Genomic DNA, 21,993 nt, shown 5'->3' with positions numbered 1-21,993 from the left:
TACCTGACTCACCAAACATGAGATGTGTTTTATAAACACTCTACAAAAGTGGTCAGCAAAGTACAATTAACCACAGGTTTTGTGAATAGAGTCTGTTGGACCATAGCCTCACTCGATCTTTCTGTACTGTTTATGGCAGTTTTCACACACAACAGCAAAGGTGAGTGCTTGCAACACAGAAGGTAAAGACTACAACACCTAAAATGTTTAAAATATGGCCCTTTAGAGAAAATTACTCATCCCATCTGGTCAAAGATGCTAGCTACCAATACTAACAAGAGCTACCAGAGAACCCCTTCCTCCATTTGCTCCTCAGCAAGCCATCCAGTAAACTTAGTCTGTGTCCTCTCTCCTCCCTTCCTCAGTGCTTTCCCCTCTCTCTCTGTATATGTGTGTAGGTGTTGCTAGATCTAGAAACTCCTGAGAAATGACCCTGATAATCATCCACAAGTGCTGGCCCTGCTGGACTTCCACTGGGAAAGTGCACGTCCTTTCGGTCTTGGTATACAGATCTGGCCATCAGGGGTCCCACCATGGTTGGTCTCTCAGCATTGAATGTGCTCTAGTTCAGCTCACTGAACTCTCATGGAATTTCTTTTGTTAAGCTTGGCTGCCCACATGTTCAGAACTTGTGGCGGGTGTGTGCATTTCTGACCAGCAGTTTCCATACTCAGTTGTGAGTCTAAGGTTCTGACAGCTGAGCTTTCAGCATTTCACTCTTGCCTCCTTGTCTGTGATGTGATGGGAAGAGAAAAGCACCCACTTCCTTCACCTTGGCATGATTATATTCCCAGCTGGGTTACAAGATCTAAGGTTAGCAGGAAACTACACATCATTACAGATGCCCTGTTCAGTGTCTTCTGTATTAAATATAGTGATGGGTTTAAATACAGTTAACACTGCCCTTCTGGGAGCCAAAGCCTCTAATCAGACTGTTCATTCATCATCATTTTTGTGCCTCTAACAATGTGGCAAAGTTTAGCTAAAAGCAATTAAGAATGACAATATCCACTTTGGGAAACCCCAAAACTTAACATACTTTTCAACATCCAGAACTTCCCTAATAAAAGGAAAAATAAAATTTTACCAAGGTAATACTTTTCAGTTAATCATAAAATTTTCCAGAATGTAGAAAAAATCAATTTATAAACTCTGTTACAATATATGGCTGTTTTTGTGGCAATTGATATTTTCAGACCAATAAGTACTTCAATGGTTGTATATAACCTCAAATGTTCCAAAGGAAAAGGAAAAAACATCCATTCCTAATGGCTCCTCAAAGAAAGTTTTCCTTTTGCAGCTGCAATTGTGAAGAATATATGCATAGCAGTGAATTAAATGAACGACTATAGCCACTGGAGTACAAGGAAGAAAGAGAAAATGATAGTGCTCACCTCCTCTCATGAAAACACCAAAATCACAACTAACTGCTGAACAACCATCAACAAAAAAGATTGGAACCTACCAAAAAAGGTATGTTACATCCAAAGACAAGAAGGCACAATGACATGGTAGGAGGGGCACTTGCGCAATACAATCAAATCCCATACCTACCAAGGTGGCAATTCACAAACTGAAAAATAATTGTATCACAGATGTTCTCCCACAGGAGTGAGAGTTAAGAGACCCACGTCAGGAGTTTCTGTTGTGGCACAGCAGTAACAAGTCCGACTAGTATCCATGAGGATTTGGGTTCAATCCCTGGCCTCACTCAGTGGGTTGAGGATCTGGTGTTGCTGTGAGCCATGGTGTAGAGTGCAGACATGGCTGTGACTGTGGTGTAGATTGGCAGCTGTAACTCTGATTCAACCCCTAGCCTGGGAACTTCCATATCCCACTAGTTAAGCCCTAAAAATCAAAAAACAAACAAACAAAAAAAGATGAGGCTCTCCAGCCTGGGGGTCTAGCATCAGGAAGGGGAATCCCCGGAGAGTTTGCCACTCAAGGCCAGCAGGGCTTGAGCACAGGAACTCCAAAAGACTGGGAAAAACAGAGACTCCACTGGTGGAGGGTGCACCCTGGGCTTCATGTGCACTAGGACTCAGGGCAAAGCAACAACTCCATGGAAGCCTGAGCCAGATCTACCTGTGGGTCTTGGAGGGACACCTGGGGAGGCAGGGGTGACCTGTGACTCACTTTCGGGACAAGGATACTGGCCACAGGGACCTGGCCATATTCACAAGCATGAGCCCTTCCAAATATTACCATTTTGGCACTGGGACCTGGCCTCACCCAACAGCCTGCAGGAACCAGTGCTGGGACACCTGAGGCCAAACAATAGGGTTTGATAGACTGTGTAACATCACTCTGAACCCAAAGCCACCTCAACTCTAAACACACCCCTTGACAAAGCTCTGCCCATCTGAAGGCAATGTCTAGCTCTACCTACCAGTGGACAAGCACCAGTCCCTCCTAAAAGGAAGGCTGCACAAGCCCCTGATGCAACTCACCCACCAAGGGATAGACACCAGAAGCAAGAGGACTGAATTCCTGCAGCCTGTATAAGAGAGACCACAAATGCAGAAAATTAGACAAAATGAGATGGCAGAGAAATATGTTCCAGATGAAGAACAAGATAAAACCCTAGAGGAACAACTAAGTGAAGTGGAGATAGGCAATCTACCCAAAAAAAGAATTCAGAGTAATGACAGTAAAGATGATCCAAAGTCTTGGAAAAAGAGTGGAGGTACAGACCGAGAAGATACAAGGAATATTTAACAAAATGAAAAGTACACTAGAAGGATTAAATAGTGGAATAAATGAGACATAAGAACTAAATAAATGAGGTGAAGGACAGACTGGTAAAAATCACTGCTCCAGAACAGAATAAACAAAGAATGAAAAGAAATGAGGAGAGTCTAAGAGATATCTATGACAATATTAAACATACCAATATTTGCATTACAGGGGTCCCAGAACAAGAAAAGAGAAAGAAAAGGTCTGATAAAATATTTGATGAGATAATAGCAAAAAACCTCCCTAATATGGAAAAGAAAACACTCAGGTACAGAAAGCACAGAGCATCTCATACAGGATATCCAAGGAGGAACACACCAAGACACATAATCAAACTGCCACAAATCAAAGCCAAGGAGAAAATATAAAAGCAACAAATAAGATAAAAGGAAATCCCCATAAGATTATATCAGCTGATTTTTCTGTAGAAACTCTGCAGGTCAGAAGGGAAAAACACAATATATTTCAAGTAGTGAAGGGGAAAAACCTACAACCAAGAATACTCTATGCATCAAGGCTCTTATTCAAATTCAACAGAGAAATCAAAAGCTCTACAGACAAGCAAAAGGTAAGAGAACTCAGCAGCACCAAACCAGCTTTACAGCAAATGCTAAAGGAACTTCTCTAGGTGGAAAAGAAAAGGACACAACTAGAAACAAAATTATGAAAAGGAAAACTCACCATATGTACATAGACTGCTATGAAAACTTCATGGTAAGAGAAAACCAGAAATCTACAACCGATACACACACACAAAAAGAAAAAGCAATCCAAAATAATCATTAAGTCACAAGAGAAAAGAGGAAAGGAAGAAAAAAGACCTACAAAAACAAATCTAAAGCAATTAACAAAACAGCAATAAAAACATACATATCAATAATTACCTTAAATGGAAATGGAAAATGTTCCAACCAAAAGAAACAGACTGGCTGAATGGATTTCCCTCCCTGCCCCCCACCAAAAAAAAAAAAAAAAGAAAAGAAACAGTATACATGCTGTGTGCAACAGACCCACTTCAGATCTAGGGAAAGTGAGGGGATGGGAAAAGGTATTCTGAGAAAATGGAAATCAAAAGAAAGATGGAGTTGCAATGTTCATATCAGACAAAATAGACTTTAAAATAAAGACTGTTACTAGAGATAAAGGACACTATATAATGATCAAGGATCAACACAAGAAGATATTAGGTAAATATATGCACCCAACATAGAAGCAAATGCTAACAGCCATAAAAAGAGAAATGAACTGTAACAGAATAATGGCAGGGGCTTTAACACACCCACTTAAACAAATGGACAGATCATCGAAACAGAAAATTAATAACAAAACACAGGCCTTAAGTGACAATTAGACCAGATGGACTTAATATTTATAGAACATTCTACCCAAAAGCAGAATGCACATTGTTTTCAAGTGCACATGGAACATTCTCCAGGGTGGATCACATCCTGGGCCACAAAGCAATTGGTAAATTTAAGAAAACTGAAATCATATCAAGCATCTTTTCCAACAACAACATTCTGAGATTAGAAATCAAATACAGGAGATCCCACTATGGTACAACGAGATCTACCATGTCTCTGCAGCAACAGGGATGTGAATTTGATCGCCAGATTGGCAGAGTGGGTTAAGGATCCAGCAGTGCCACAGGTGTGGTATAGGTCATAAGTCCAGCTCGGATTCAAACCCTGGCCCCATATGCCATGGGGTGGCCAAAAAACAAAAAAAAGTCAACTATAAGAAGAAGAAAAAAGTGTAAAACACAAAAACGTGGAGGCTAAACAATGTTATTAAACAACCAATAGATCACCGAAGAAATCAAAGAGGAAATCAAAAAATACCTAGAGACAAATGACAAGAAAAATGTAACAATACAAAACCTACGGGAAGCAGCAAAAACTGTTCCAAGAGGGAAGTTTAGAAGTACAATATTACCTCAAGAAACAAAAAAATCTCAAATAAACAACCTTACCTTACACCTAAAGGAACTAGGGAAAAAACAAACAAAACCCGAAGTTAATAGAAGGAAAGAAATTACAAAGATCTGAGCAGAAATAAATGAGATAGAGATGAAGAAAATGGAAAAGATCAATGAAACTAAAAGTTGGCTCTGTGAAAAGATGAAAAGATAAAACTGATAAAACTTCAGCAAGACCCATAAAGAAAAACAGGGAGAGGGCTCAAATTAATAAAATTAGAAATGAAAAAAGGAGAAGTGACAACTGACACCACAGAAATACAAAGATTCAGAAGAGACTACTACCATTAACTATATACCAATAAAATGGACATCCTAGAAGAAATGGACAAATACTTAGAAAGGTACAATCTTCCAAGACTGACCAAGGAAGAAATAGAAAATATATATGGAATAGTCTTCAGGACCAGATGGCTTCAAAGATGAATTCTATCAAACATTTAGAGAAGAGTTGAGATGGGATTAAGATGGGCAGAATAGAAGGACTAGAGCTCAACCTCTTTCCTAAAAACAACAAAATTACAACCTTCAACTAAATGGACTGGAAACTTTCAAAAAGATATCCTATTCCAGAAGACAAAGAGGAGGCAACATCAAGAGGTAGAAGGGGCAATCACGTGATATAAGCAACCCCATAGCTCCCGGGCAGGAAGCCCCACAGACTGGAAAGTAACTGTATCACAGAGAGTCACCTACGGGAGTGAGAATTCTGAGCTCCACATCAAGGTCCCCATGTCTGGGGATCTAGCATTGGGAAAAAGAGCCCCTGGAGCATCTGGCGTTGAGGGACAGTGGGGCTTGTTCGCAAGTGCTCCACTGGACTGGGGGAAATGGACCCCATTCTTGAGAGGTGCATGCAGGTTCTCATATGCACTGGGTCCAGGGGCAGAGCAGACTCCATAGGAGTCTGGGTCGGACCTGACTGCAGTCTTTGGAGGATCTCCAAAGAGAACAGTGGGTGACTATGGCTCATTGTGGGGGAAAGTCACTGGAGGCAAAGCTCTCAGGAATATTCATCAGCATGTGTTTCTCTAGAGCTGGCCATTTGGGGAAAATCCAGCCCCACCCATCAGCACTGAGAAGCCCCAGGAAAAACAATAATCCAGGTGGGATCACTGCTCCACCCATCAGTAAACAGGCTGCCTAAAGACCCCCAAGGCACACAGCTACTCTAATCTCACCCAGAGACAGAGCCTTACCCACCAGAGGGAGAGAAATCAGCCCCACCTACCACTGGGCAGGCACCAGTGCCTCCCATAAGGAAGCCTACAGCAAGCCCCCAGACCAACATCAGCCACAAAGGGGGACAGACACCAGAAGAAAGAGAGGCTACAACTCTGTTGTCTGCAAAAAGGACACCACACCAAAAACCTATAAAAATGAAAAGTCAGAGAACGATAACTCAGGTAAGGGAGAAAGAAAAAAAAAAGGAAAACAACTAAGTGATCTGGCGATTATCGGCCTCCAGGAAAAAGACTTTAGACTGATGATGCTGAAGATGATGCAAGACATTGGAAATAAACTGGAGGCAAAGATTGATAACTTACAAGAAAAACTGAGTAAAGAAATACAAGATTTAAAACTTAAGCAGAGATGCAAAATACAATAACTGAAATAAAAAATTCATTAGAAGCAAACAGCAGAATACAGGAGGCAGAAGAACGAATAAGTGAGGTGGAGGACAGATTAGTGGAAATTACTGATACAGAAAAGAGAAAAAAGATTGAAAAGAAATGAAGAGAGTCTAAGACAACTCTGGGAAAATGTTAAATGCACAAACATCAGGAGAAGAAATAGAGAAAGGGAAGAAAAAATTCAAAGAAATAATAGCCAAAAACATCCCAAACATGGGAAGGGAACCACTCATTCAAATCCAGGAAGCACAATGAGTACCATATAAAGTAAACCCAAGGAGGAACACCCCAAGACACATATTAATCAAACTGACCAAAATTAAAGACAAAGCAAAAATACTGAAAGCAGCTAGGGAAAAGAAACAAATAACATACAAGGGAACCCCGATAAGGATATCAGCAGGTTTCAGCAGAAACTCTACAAGCCAGAAGGGAGTGGCACAATATACTTAATGCAATGAAAGGAAAAAACCTCCAACCAAGATTACCCAGCAAGGCTCTCATTCAGATTTGAAGGAGAAATCAAAAGCTTCACAGATAATCAAAAGCAAAGAGAATTCAGCAACACTAAACCAGCTTAACAACAAATACTAAAGGAACTTCTCTAGGCAGAAAAGAAAAGGCCACAACTAGAAACAAAAACACTGCAAATGACAAGGCGCAGCAATAAAGGAAGACATACAGTAAAGATAGGAAATGATACATGCACAATTATGCTACCAAAATCAGAAATCATGAGAAAAGGAAGGTACAAATGCAGGACACTGGAAATACACTTGCAATTAAGAGAACAACAACTTAAAACAATCTCATACATATAAGAGATTTGATACAGACTTTGATACAGACTCGTATATCAAAACTTCAGGGTAACTGCAAACTAAAAATCTACAATTGATATACATACAAATAAGAAAAATCAACTCAAATACAACACTAAACATAGTCATCAAACTACAAGAGGAGAGAACAAGAGAAGAAAGGAAGAAAAAAAGAGCAACAATAACAAATCCAAAACAGTTAATAAAATGGCAGTAAGAACATACATATCAATAATCACCTTAAATGTGAATGGACTGACCCAGAATAGCCAAAGACATCCTGAAAAAGAAAAATGGAGCTCGAGGAATCAGGCTCCCGAACTTCAGACTATACTACAAAGCAACAATCATCAAAACCATTATGGTACTGGCACAAAGACAGAAATATAGATCAGTGGAACAGGATAGAAAGCCCAGAAATAAACCCACACACCTACAGCCAACTCATCTATGACAAAGGAGGCAAGGATATACAATGGAGAAAGGACAGCTTGTTCAATAAGTGGTGCTGGGAAAACTGGACAGCCACATGCAAAAGAATGAAATTAGAACACTCCCTCCCACCATACACAAAAATAAACTCCAAATGGATGAAAGACCTAGATATAAGACCAGACACTATAAAACTCTTAGAGGAAAACACAGGCCAAACACTCTCTGACATAAACCACAGCAACATCTTCTCAGATCCACCTCTTAGAGCATTGACAATAAAAACAAAAATAAACAAATGGGACCTAATCAAACTTAAGAGTTTCTGCACAGCAAAGGAAACCCTAAACAACACAAAAAGACAACCCACAGAATGGGAGAAAATCTCTGCAAATGAATCGGCGGACAAGGGATTAATCTCCAAAATTTATAAACACCTTCTGCAGCTCCACACCAGAAAAAAACAAACAACCCCATCCAAAAATGGGCAGAAGATCTAAACAGACAGTTCTCCACAGAAGACAGACAGATGGCCAAGAAACACATGAAAAGATGTTCAACATCACTCATTCTTAGAGAAATGCAAATCAAAACCACTCTGAGGTACCACCTTACACCAGCCAGAATGGCCATCATCAAAAAGTCTACAAACAATCAGTGCTGGAGAGGGTGTGGAGAAAAAGGAACCCTATTACACCGTTGGTGGGATTGTAAATTGGTGCAACCACTGTGGAAAACAGTATGGACATTCCTCAGAAAACTAAAAATAGAACTACCATTTGATCCAGTAATCCCACTCCTGGGCATCTACCCAGAGAAAACCACGACTCAAAAAGACACATGTACTCCGATGTTCATTGCAGTACTGTTTGCAATAGCCAAGACATGGAAACAACCTAAATGTCCATCGACAGAGGAGTGGATCAAGAAGATATGGTACATATACACAATGTAATATTACTCAGCAATGAAAAGGAATGAAATACCAGCATTTTTAGCAACATGGATGGACCTAGAAATTATCATGCTAAGTGAAGTCAGCCATACAATGAGACACCAACATCAAATGCTTTCACTGACATGTGGAATCTGAAAAAAGGTCAGACTGAACTTCTTTGCAGAATAGATGCTGACTCAGAAACATTGAAAAATTTATGGTGCCCAAAGGAGACAGTTTGGGGGGTGGTGGGATGTGCTTGGGCTGTGGGATGGAAATCCTGTGAAATCAGATTATGATCATTATACAACTACAGATGTGATAAAATCATTTGAGTAATAAAAAAAATGAAAAAAAAAATGTGGCTCGGATCTGGCATTGCTATGGCTGTGGCTAGGCCGACAGCAACAGCTCCGATTAGATCCCTAGCCTGGGAACCTCCATATGCCGCAGGTGTGGCCCTAAAAGGACAAAAGACAAAAAAAAAAAGTTTCAGACTGAGAGGATATTTGCAATTTATACAAATGACAATGGACTTGTATCCAGGATCAATAAAAAACTCATAAAACTCAGTAATAAAAAGGAAAACAATGCAGAAAAATTAGACAAAGATTTGAGTACATACTTCACAAAATAATGTATATGATATATATGTAAATAATCAAAAAGCACATAGAAGTGCTCAGCATCATTAATCATCAGGGAAATGGAAACTTTTATGAGCTAACACTACACATCCATTCCCAGAGATAAAAAGAAAATTGTCAGGAAGAATGTGAAGTGCTAGTAACTCTCATATGTTTCTTGTTCATGGAAGTGAGACATTGTATAACCACTTTGGAAAAGGTCTAGTTGCTTCTTATAAAACTACACATACAGTTATCCTATGACTCAGTATACTGGGTTGAGTATCATCCCATCAAACTTAATGTCAACCTGGAACACGTGAATGTGGACTTATTTTGAAACAGATTCTTTGAAGATGTAATAAAGTTAAAATGAGGTTATAGTGGATTAGAGTGAGCTTTAAACCAATGACTGGTATCCTTACAAGGAGAGGGAGATTTGGATACAGAGACACATAGAAGGAAGAAGGCTATGAGACCAAAGAGGCAGAGATTGAAGTGATGCAGCAATAGCTAAAGAATACTAGATGGCCAGCAACCACCAGAAGCTAGGAGAGACACAAACTCTCCTTTGGAACCTCCAGGAAAAAACAACTCTGACAACAGGTTGATTTTGAACTATGAAAGAATACATTTTTGTTTTAAGCCTCTCAGTTTATGGTAATTTTACATTAAGAGGAAGTTCCATTGTGGCTCAGCAGTAATGAACCCAACGAGTATCCATGAGGATGCAGGTTTGATCCCTGGCCTTGTTCAGTTGGTTAAGGATCTGGCATTGCCCTGAGTTCCGGTGTAGATGGAAGATGTGGCTCAGATCCCATGTTGCTGTGACTATGGCGTAGGCTGGCAGCTGTAGCTCCAATTCAACCTCTAGCCTGGGAACTTTCATATGCCACAGGTGCACCCTAAAAAAGCAAAAAAAAAAAAAAAAAACCCTAGGAAATGAATAAACCCTAGGTATTTATTCAAAGGAAACAAAAACAAAGGTTTACCAAAAATAAACAAATGAACAAAAAATTAGCATAAGAATGTTAACAGCAGCTCTTTTAAAACAACGAAAAAATGGAATCTGTCAAGATGTCTATCAAGGAGAATGGATAAACATCACATATTCATATAATGGAATGCTATTTGGTGTTTACCAAAAAAAAGAATAGACTACTGATACAACATGAATGAAGCTTTAAAACTGTTGAGTGAAAGAAGCCTTATACTATATGATTGTTTATGCAAAATTGCACATTGGTCAAAACTAAGTATGGTGAAATAAAATCAGAACAATGGTACCTCTGAGGGGTAGGGGCAGGAGTTTACTGGGATGAGTCAGAAGAGAACTATTGGCTAACAGTAATACTCTGTATTTTGATAAAGTTTGGGTTATAGAGCATTGTTTGAACTCACAGACTAGTACACTTAAGATTTTGCATTTCCCGTAAGTAAATTCCACCTTAAAAGAAAAAACTAAATAACTTTAAGTAATGATACTCATTCTACCCATTACTCCTGGAGCCAACCACCTGTTCTTGGGGCTCACCAAGCTGAAATGAACTGCCAGAAATTGGCCCTCTGAAACTGCGGCGTCTGGAGAATTCAAGTGGATACCCTGGACCTGAGTCTGTGAGTCCCTGCCTGCCAATCACCCTCATGAGGGGACCCAGGAGGAGGGCCACTTGGCAGTCAGATCAGATCTCAACACACACACCTGCCAACCACTCAGGAATAAAGACCATCTGAAGAGAATGAGTAGATGCTAAGGACATGCCATGAAGCCCTCACCAAATGACAGTACTACCCATTTACAGGGCCTCATAAGTGCTTTACCTACCTCAGGCCGCACACAAGTCTCTTTTCTAAGAAGAGTAAAGCCCTGATACAGTACACCTATTGAGATATGCTCAGCTACTCAGCTCTCCCCAGAAAGGAAATGCTTGCACTAAACCACTTACTCTCACCAGCTGAGGAGATATTGCTAGAAATCTGTAAGAGTGGCAGAAATGTCCACAGCAGCTTTATTTATAAATAGCCCAAAACTATAAACAACCCAAAAGTAGTTCAGTGGTGAATGGTTTAAAAAACTGTGGTATATTCAGACCATGGACTACTACAGAGTAATAAAAGGAATGATCCAATAATGTGGATGGATCTCAAAAGAATTTAATGCTGAATGAAAAAAAGCAATCCCAAAAGGTAATACATGATTTTTTTTATATATGACATTCTTGAAATGACAAAATTATAGAGACGGAGAATAGATTTAGTGGTTGCCAGGTGAAGAGAGGGGCAGAGTGAGAGAGTTGGTTGTGACTATAAAAGGGTGTCACGAGGGATCCCTGTCTTATATCTTTGAATATATAGATAATTACATGCATGTACATGTATAAATTTTCATAGAACTAACTAAACATACACATATACACAAAAGTGAAGGAAAAACTGGTCAAATCTGAATAAGGTTAGTGCATTGTATTAACAGCAATACAAGACTGGTTCAACAAGAAAAAAATAATAAAAGATTAAAAATGAAAAACACATATGGTCATCTCTAAAGATGCTAAAATAAATAAAACTGATAGGAGTTCCCGTCGTGGCACAGTGGTTAACGAATCCGACTAGGAACCATGAGGTTGCGGGTTCGGTCCCTGCCCTTGCTCAGTGGGTTAACGATCCGGCATTGCCGTGAGCTGTGGTGTAGGTTGCAGACGCGGCTCGGATCCTGCGTTGCTGTGGCTCTGGCGTAGGCCGGTGGCTGCAGCTCCGATTCGACCCCTAGCCTGGGAACCTCCATATGCCGCGGGAGCGGCCCAAGAAATAACTAAAAAGACAAAAATAAATAAATAAATAAAACTGACAAAATCCAACATCCATTCCCAATAAAAACTCATCAAACAAGAAATAGAAGGGAAGTTTGTCAAGCTGATGAAAGGCAGCTCTAAAACTTACACTCAGGAGGAAAGCATTCCCCATAAGACCAAGAACAAGGAAAGGATTCCACTCTAACCATTTAAATTCATCATTGCACTGATGTTCTCACCTGTGCAATGAGGCAAGAAAAAGAAATTAAAGACATAAAGAATGGAAAGAAATAAACTATACTTATTTACAAATAACATAATTATCCACGTAGAAAATCCTATTGAATCCGTAAAACTACTAGCACTGAGAAGTTTTGCAAGTTTACCAGATGTAGGAGCATTGTACATAAGTTAACTGTATTTCTATATACTATCAACAACTGAAAACTGAAATTTTAAGGCATATAGCATCAAAAATATGAAACACAGAGGGATAAATCTGACAAGATGCATAAGACCTGTGTATGAAAAACTACAAAACAATGCTGACAAAAATTCAGAAGTCTCATAAAAATGGAGAGCTAGATTGTGTTCATATATTGGATGACAGAGTATTATTTACATGTAAATTCTCCTCAAATTGATGAGATTCAATTCAATCCCAATCAAAATCCCAACTGGCTTTTTTTGTGAAAATTGCCAAGCTGATTCTAAAATCCATGTGGAAATGCAATGCATCTAGCATAACTAAAACAACTTAAAAAGAGAAAAGAATGTTCGAGGAATTATACTAAGTTTGAGACTTGTTATAAAGCTGCAGTAATCAGGACTGTGTGGTAGTGTGATCAAGATAGACACAGAAAGGAGTAGAGATAGACCCATACACAACTGATTTACCACAAAGGTGCATAGGAAATTCAGTTTAAAAAACAGAGCTGTCTTTTCAGTAAATGGTGCTGGAAAAATTGCATACTTGCATACATTAAAAAAAAAAGAAAAATTGTACTTAAATCCAGACCTGGAACCAAGTATACAAATTTACTCAAATTCAGGTAGAGAACTAAATGCAAAGTAAAAGCACAATGTAAATGTAAAGTGTAAAATCATAAAACTTCTAAAAGAAAAAAAATATATGAAACTCCTCTTGGCCTTCATTTTGGGAAAGATTTCTTAAAATACATCACCAAAAGTGAAATTCATAACAGAAAATATTGAAATTTGGACTTCACCAAAATTAAGAAACTCTCTTTGAAAGACACTAGAGAATAAAAAGCAAGCCACAGAAAAAAATACTTGAAACCCAAATATCTGATAATCTATTTCTATATAGAATATATGAAGAACTTTCAAAATCCAATAAAAACATAAGAAACCAACTTTTCAAATGGACCAAATATTTGAGAAGACATTTCTCCAAAGAAGATATACAGAAAGCGGGAGTTCCCGTTGTGGCGCAGTGGTTAACGAATCCGACTAGGAACCATGAGGTTGCGGGTTCGGTCCCTGCCCTTGCTCAGTGGGTTAACCATCCGGCGTTGCCGTGAGCTGTGGTGTAGGTCGCAGACGCGGCTCAGATCCCGTGTTGCTGTGGCTCTGGCATAGGCCAGCCACAACAGCTCCGATTAGACCCCTAGCCTGAGAACCTCCATGTGCCACTGGTGTGGCCCTAAAAAGTTAAAAAAAAAAAAAAAAAAGAAAGCAGATCAGTGGTTGCCTGGGTATTGGAGGAGGGGGAGGATAGTGAGGGGCAGGAGACAGAGATTACAGTGAGGCACCAGGAAATGTCGGGGTGACAAGTACGCTTGGGACTTAGATCAAGGCAATGGTTTCATGGCTGTGCACACGTCAAAACTTACCAAATTTTACACTTTAAATATACATAGTTTATTGTTCTTTGATAATATACCACACATTTATTCCTTAACTATATACCATAATAATATATTATACATAATAACATTTTTCTCTTATACTTATAGCTTATATAATAGTTCTTTTTTTAAAAAAAAAGAAAAAAGCCCTGGAGTTCCCGTCATGGCACAGTGGTTAACAAATCTGACTAGGAACCATGAGGTTGCATGTTCAATCCCTGGCCTTGCTCAGTGGGTTAAGGATCCAGCGTTGCCGTGCTGTGTGGTATAGGTCGTAGACGCAGCTTGGATCCCGTGTTGCTGTGGCTGTGGCATAGGCTGGTGGCTACAGCTCCAATTAGACCCCTAGCCTGGGAACCTCCACATGCCCGGGGAGCAGCCCTAGAAAAGGCAAAAAAAGAAAAAGAAAAAAGCCCTGAGTTTGCTTAAAGTACAATGTAGCCCAGATATATGGTTGTATTTAGAAGCAAAAAAAAAAAATTATATAAATAAATAAAATGCCAGGAATGTTGAAAATAAGAGTAAAAAAAAAACAGGCAGAAATTTATCCTTACCTTCCAACATTCACATTAAATTAATTCCAGTTAAAGACCTAAATGTTCCCAGAATGTATATGGAATTTCTACAAATCAGTAACAGAAACAGCCCAAATCAAAAGTAGGGAAATACTTGAATAGTCTAATCACAGAAAGGTAAATAACAATGGTAAATCAACATGGGAAAAGATGCTCATGCTCACTGGAAAGCAAAACTCGTCTGAGGCTTCACCACAAACTCAACAACTGGGTGGAAAATGTGAGGATGTGGAACAAGAACTCATCATTGCTGCTGGGAGTGTAAAATGGTGCTGAACAGCTTCAGAACGTAATATGGCACAATCTAATCAGGCTGAGGCTACTCATGCCTCTGAACTAGCCACTGTGCTCTAGGTATGCATCTTGGAAAAACTCTTGCATATTATTTCCAAGGAAGTAACAAGAATATATAGCGACATTATTTAACAGCCAAAAATTGGAAATAACTCAAATGTCCAAAAGAAGAGAACTGATAATTCAACTACATCATATTCATATTCATATTCATATAATGGAACCACATGTAAGAATTTTTAAAAGTATAAACTAAACCTACACATTTTAACATGAATCTCACATAAAGTTGATGAAAAGGCATATTCCAGAAAAAGATACACAATATACTATGTGCAGAGAAGTTTAAAGACATGGGAAACAACTCTCTACATGGTTGAAAGACCCAGTGGATGGATAAAAAGGATAAAAGTAGTCATGGACATGCTAACACTGAAATCAGATTCTCAGCAGCAGGGCGGAGGAATGGGACCCAACCAGGAAAGGTATGGGCTGTCACGTGGTCTTATAATGGTCTCTTTCTTAGGCTTCAAGATAGGCACTTTGGCACTCATTATATAATTCTTCACACACTGTTGTAATCTTAAATAATCCATCATAAAATAAAAGAAACAAAGTTATGGGAAATTATGGGGTAGAATCAATGCACAAACGTCAGTAGGTTAAGACTAGAAATTGGCCATTATCTAGCAGGGGCAGATGACTTAGTCTCAGATGGCAAGTACTCAGAAGATCAAGCCAAGCAACAAAAATTCAAGGATGGTGAGATCCTAGATGCTGGAAAAGGGACACCAAGTGAGCAGCGTATGGCTCACTGGAGGAGGAAAGAGGGGGATGCCAGAGAAGCCCTATCTGGACTGAGTAGGATGGCATATGGAAGAGAAGCCTGCAGCAGAGCTTCCTCCTCAGCAGCTCACAGATGCCTGCTGAGCACCTCACTGCCCTGTCTCCTAGTCTGCCTGGTGTCCCCACTTACCTGAATAAAGGTCCAGAAAACATTCGCTCTCCTCTCTCCAGGGCTCATCTCCTTGTTCCAGTTGTGTGATGAGTTTTGGTTTAGGAAAGGCAATTCCTACTCACAAGGAAAAAAAACCAAGGTGACCTTGGGTTAGCGACTTAAGAGACTACCACAGAACTCAGACTCAGCCAGGGAATGGGGGCAGTGGGGGAGGCAGGGGTGGAGAGGGGCAAAGATTCTCTGAATGCTGAGAAAAGATGACTCATGGGATGGGAGAATCCTGGATGTAAAGCCAGTATCCTGATTCTCCTCTGTGCTTGAATGAATACAAATATTCCTCCATTTGAAGCAAGATCACTTTGGAGGAGGGCCTGGCCTTGGAAGAGGCCTGGAAATACAGTGTCACCCCCACCCCAAACATACACACACACACACACACCTTCATTATTTCCAGCTCTATAGAATTCAGACCTTCTCTTAGAGTGTAAGAAAAATATTACAGAATTCAGAGCTAAAAGTATGATGGATGCTACATAAAAACTTAAAGATGCCCACAGAGTCTGAGATATGAGTCAGGCCATCCTTACCCAGTGACACCAAAAGGCTGTAGTTCTCCAGCATAACATCCCGATACAGGGTCCTCTGAGCAGGACTCAGTAGCTTCCACTCCTTCTGGCTGAAGGCTACAGCCACATCCCTGAAGGCCATTAATGCCTGTAATACAAACACATCCCTGCTCATCCAGAAGCCACCCATGCCCACTGTCAGCTTAACCTAAGCCACTAACCAAGACAGCAGAAAGGCTGGTGTGGGGTATACAGGTGAGATCCATAAATCCTTGCTTTCAACCCAATCCCTTTTGGTATGTGTTCAAGACTGCTAATCCTCTTCCCACATTGCTGGTGGATCTATTCAGGGGTTCTCTGTTCGGTACTATTGATTTCTACATCTGTGATGCTATGAAAAACATAGTTTGGATTATTGTAGCTATATAATAGGTCTTAAAATCAGGTAGACTGATTCTCACCCCCGCTTCAGTCTTCATTTTAAAGATTAATTTAGCTATCCTAGGACATGTGCCTTTCCATGCAAATTTAGAATAATCTCATCTATATCTACCAAAAAAAAATTGCTGGAATTTTGACAAGATTTACATTAAACATGTATATAAATTTAGGAAGAACTGACATCTTTGCCATGTTGACTCTTCAAATCTGTAAACATGATATGTCGCTCCATTTACTGAGATGGTCTTTGATTTCTTTCATCAGCATGTTGTGATTTTTAGCATATAAATCCTATATATGTTTTGTTGGAAAAAAAAAAACTAAAACCAAAGAAAACTAACACCTAAAAATTTCTTCTTTTTGTTGTTGTTGTTGTTTGTTGGTTTTGGGGGGTGTTTATTTATTTATTTATTGCTTTTTAGAGCCACACTTGTGCTATATGAAGGTTCCCAGGCTAGGGGTCGAATCAGAGCTACAGGTGCCAGCCTACACCACAGTCACAGCAATGCAGGATCCTAGCTGCATCTGCAACCTACACCACAGCTCATGGAAATGCCACATCCTTAACCCACCAAGTGAGGCCTCGTGGTTACTAGTGGAATTTGCTTCTGCTGCACCACAATTGGAACTCCCATTTTTCTTTTTTTAGTGACTTTAACGGTATTGTATTTTCACTTCAGTGACCATTTGTTCACTGCTATGATATAAAAATAGTTTGAAATTGGCACAACATTGTAAAACTATATTTTATCTTGAATCCTTCAAACTAGCTGAACTCACTTATTGCTCTAGGTTTTTTTTTTTTCTCTTAGATTCTTTAAGATTTTCTATATACACAATCATGGTATTTGCATATAGGGACAGATTTACTTCTCCCTTTACAATCTATGTGCATTTTATTTCCTGTTTTTGCCTTATTGTAGAACTTCCTGCGTAACAGTGAATAAGAGTGGTAAGAATAGACATTCTTGCCTTGGTCTTTACATAAGGAGGAAAGCATAATGTCTCAAAGCATTAAGAATACTATTCCAGAAAGAGATATCACATCACACTCATTAGCATAGCTATTACCAAATAAATGGAAATGCTCAAGTTTTCTCAGGGTATAGAGAAATCAGAACCTTTGTGCATTGCTGTGGGAAAAGTAAAATGGTATAGTTTCTGTGAAAAAATAGTTCAGCAGCTCCTCAAAAATTTTAATGTACCAAAAAAAAAAAAAGTTAAACATACAATTTACCATATGATCCAGCAGTTTTATTGCTTTTTTTTTTTCTTTTTTGGTCACCTCATGACATATGGAGTTCCCAGGCCAGGGATCAGATTCAAGTCGCAGCAGTGACCTAACACTGGATCCTTCTAGATCCATTAACCCACTGCACTGGATCAGGGACTGAACCTGTGTCCTGCTGCAGAGACACCACCAATCCCATTGCACAACAGCAGCAATTCCCAATCCAGCTATTTTTAGTCCTGAGTATATACTCTGAAGTCTCAAAAGCAAGAACTCAAACAAATACTCATATACCAATGTCCATAAGAGCATTATTCATGATAGATCAAAGGTGGAAACAACCCAAATGTCCATCAACAGATAAATAGGTAAGAAAAAGGCCAAAGAAAAATTGAGAAAGAAACATGGAGCTGGAGGAATCAGGCTCCCTGACTTCAGACTATACTACAAAGCTATAGTCATCAAAATAGTACAGTACTGGCACGAAAACAGAAATATACATCAATGGAACAAGATACGAAGCACAGAAGCACAGAAACTAATGCACCTAACACCAAAAACCTATAAAAATGGAAAGACAGAGAACTATAACTCAGATGAGGGAGAAAGGAAAAACCCAAGAAAATCAGCTAAGTGGTCAGGAGATTCTCAGCCTCCAGAAAAAAGACTTCAGACTACTGATGCTGAAGATGATGCAAGACATTGGAAATAAACTGGAGGCAAAGATGGATAACTTACAGGAAACACTGAGCAAAGAGATACAAGATATAAAACTTAAACAAGAAGAGATACAAAATGCAATAACTGAAATAAAAAATTCACTAAAAGCAGCTAACAGCAGAATACAGGAGTAAGAAGAACAAATAAGCAAGGTGGAGGACAGATTAGTAGAAATCACAGATGCAGAACAGAAAAGAGAAAAGATGGAAAACAAATGAAGCGAGTCTCAGAGAACTCTGGGACAACATTAAACACACCAACATCTGTATTATAGGGGTGCCAGAAGGAGAAGAGAGAGAGAAGGGGACAGAAAAATTATTCCAAGAGGTAATAGCCGAAAGCTTCCCTAACATGGAAAAGGAACCACTCACTCAAATCCAGGAAGCACAATGAGTACCATATAAAATAAACCCAAGGAGGAATACACCGAGACACGTATTAATTACACTGACCAAAATTAAAGACAAAGAGAAAATCTTGAAAGCAGATAGGGAAAAGAAACAAGTAACATACAAGTGAACCCCAATAAGATTATCAGCAGATTTTTCAGCAGAAACTCTGCAGGCCAGAAGGGAGTGGCATGATATACTTAACGTGATGAAAGGAAAAAAACCTCCAACCAAGATTACTCTACCCAGCAAGGCCCTCATTCAGATTTGAAGGAGAAATCAAAAGCTTCACAGATAAGCAGAAGCTAAGAGAATTCAACAATGCTAAACCCTCCTTACAACAAATACTAAAGGAACTTCTCTAGGCAGAAAAGAAAAGACAGCAACAGGAAACAAAAATTCCACAAATGACAAGGCTCACCAGTAAAGGTATATATATAGTGAAGATACGAAATCATCCAGGCACAATTATACCATCAAAATCAGAAATCATGAAAAGAAGTGGGTACAAATGCAGGACACTGGAGATAAACTTGCAATTAAGAGAGCAACAACTTAAAACAATCTCATATACATATAGACTCCTATATCAAAACTTCAGAAGAACTGCAAACCTAAAATCTACAATTGATATACAAACAAGGAATCTCTGGAGAAGAAATATATCTCATAGTAAATAAGTGCATAATCCACCATGAAGGGGGTCATTTGACATCACCTTGGAATGCTGAAGTCATCTTAGATCTGATTCGGATTTCCTCTCCATCAAAGAATTTATGATAATTATAATTAAATAATGCCACTGTACAATTAAATAATACAGTTCTACAATTGTATTGTTAATAACCATTTCTCTCCATGGTACAATGTAAGGTCTATAATGCCTTGTTTATCACATCACCTAGAATGGTGTAATGCCTATATTGAAGAATCAATAATATGTAACAAATTGTGAGGACATATTTATAGAGTTACACTGTTTTTTAACCAATTTATGCATTTCATATTTTACTTATTTTAAGAGGGTGTATTATTTTTGTTATTCTTACCAGTTAAGTTATCCTTTTTATTATGGTATATAAGGCTTTCTTCTTTATAAATTTTAGTTGCATAATATATACAATTTTAATATAATGCTGATTTTTTAAAGAAACATTGAAATGGAATAGATAATACTAAATAGTAGAAATGAAAGCCACACAAAATGGGATAAAGTATAGAATAAACTTCCTATTTGTCTCAGCATATTTTCCATTCCACTTCTCCAGAGGGAGTCACTTAATCTGTTTCTTAAGATCCATGATATAATAATCTGTGTGAATGTAATTGTGTTTAAATATATGTATTTTATTCTGTAAAAAAAAATAAAAATAAAATTTCAAAAAATAAATAAAAACTAATGCACCTGTGGTCAACTAATACGACCATGGACAAAGGAGACAAGAAGATGCAAAGGAGAAAAGACATTCTCTTCAATAGTGGTGCTGGAATAACTGGACAGCCCATGGAAAAGAATGAAATTAGATCATTCTCTAACACCATACACAAAAATAAACTCAAAGTGGATCATAAAGGTAAATGTAAGACCAGATATTATAACACTTTTAGAAGAAAACATAAACAGAACACTCTTTAACATAAATCACAGCAACATCTTTTCAGATCTCTAGAGTAATGAAAATAAAAACAAACAATAAAACAAATGGGACCTACTGAAACTTAAAAATCTTTCATACAGCAAAGGAAACCATAAACAAAATGAAAAGACAACCCACAGAATGGGAGAAAATAGTTGCAAACGATGCAACCAACGAGAGCTTAAGCTCCAAAATCCAAAGAGCTAAAAAAAAAAAAAAAAAAAAAAAAAACCAAAAAATGGGCAAAAAGATCTAAATACACATTTCTCCAAAGAAGACATACAGATGAACAAAAGGCACATGAAAGGATACTCAACATCACTAAAGAAATGCAAATCAAAACTATAATGAGGCATCACCTCACACTGGTCAAAATGGCCATCATCAGAAAGTCTACAAACAATAAATGCTGAGAGGGTGTGGAGAAAAGTGAACCCTCCTTCACTGTTCGTAGGAATGTAAATTGGCACCACCACTATGAAGAACAGTAAGGAGTTTCCCTTAAAAACTAAAAATAGGAGTTCTCATTGTGACTCAGTGGGTTACCAAACTGACTGGTATCCACAAGGATACCTGCAGGTTTGATCCCTGGCCTTGTTCAGTGAGTTAAGGATCCAGCATTGCTGTGAGCTGCAGCATAGGTCACAGATGCAGCTTATATCATGCATTGCTGTGGCTGTTGCTGTGGCTGTGGCGTAGACCGGCAGCTGCAGCTCCAATTCAACCCCCAGCCTGGGAATTTCCATATGCCACAGATGCAGCCTTAAATAAAGGGGAAAAAAAAAAAAAAAAAAAAAACCTAAAACTAGAACCTACCTATGATCCTGCAATCCCACTCCTAGGCATATATCCAGAGGAAACAATAATTCAAAAAGATACATGCATCTTTGCTTATAATAGCCAAGACATGGAAGGAAACTAACTGTCCATTGACAGAGGAAAAGGTAAAGTCATAGTATATTTATACAATGGAATATTACTTAGCTATAGAAAGAATGAAATAATGCCATTTGCAGCAACATCAATGGACAGAGAATATCATACTAGGTGAGTTAAGTTAGAGAAACACAAATATCATATGATATTTATATGTGATATAAATGAACTGAATTACAAAACAGATACAGACTCAGACTTTGAAAACAAATTTATGGTTTACCAAAACGGAAAGATGGAGGGGAGGGATAATTTAGGAGTTTGGCGTTAACAGATACACACTACTATATACAAAATAGACAATCAACAAGGACCTACTGTATACCACAAGGAATTTCACTCAATATTCTGTAACAACCTATGTGGGAAAAGAATCTGAAAAAGAATGGATATATGTATAACTGATTTGTTTAGCTGTA

The 21,993-nt window shown here is 38.6% G+C and overlaps 1 protein-coding gene across 4 annotated transcripts in view; it reads right to left on the bottom strand.

Moving 5' to 3' along the window:
- ZNF169 (zinc finger protein 169) overlaps window positions 1-21,993 on the bottom strand; it is a 52,414-nt gene that overhangs the window by 5,533 nt on the left and 24,888 nt on the right. For all 4 annotated transcript variants that reach the window (XM_047779343.1, XM_047779344.1, XM_047779345.1 and 1 more), the window contains exons 2-3: window positions 16,242-16,368; window positions 15,673-15,768 (exon numbers count right to left, since the gene is read on the bottom strand). In XM_047779343.1, the coding sequence (XP_047635299.1) occupies window positions 15,673-15,768; window positions 16,242-16,368 (223 nt within the window). The remainder of the gene's footprint in view (window positions 1-15,672; window positions 15,769-16,241; window positions 16,369-21,993) is intronic.

The sequence above is a fragment of the Phacochoerus africanus genome, chromosome 5, assembly GCF_016906955.1.
Source record: "Phacochoerus africanus isolate WHEZ1 chromosome 5, ROS_Pafr_v1, whole genome shotgun sequence".
Classification (NCBI taxonomy): Eukaryota; Metazoa; Chordata; class Mammalia; order Artiodactyla; family Suidae; genus Phacochoerus; species Phacochoerus africanus.
The sequence above is the reverse complement of the archived record's forward strand: the minus strand, read 5'-3'. Positions and strand labels throughout refer to the sequence as shown.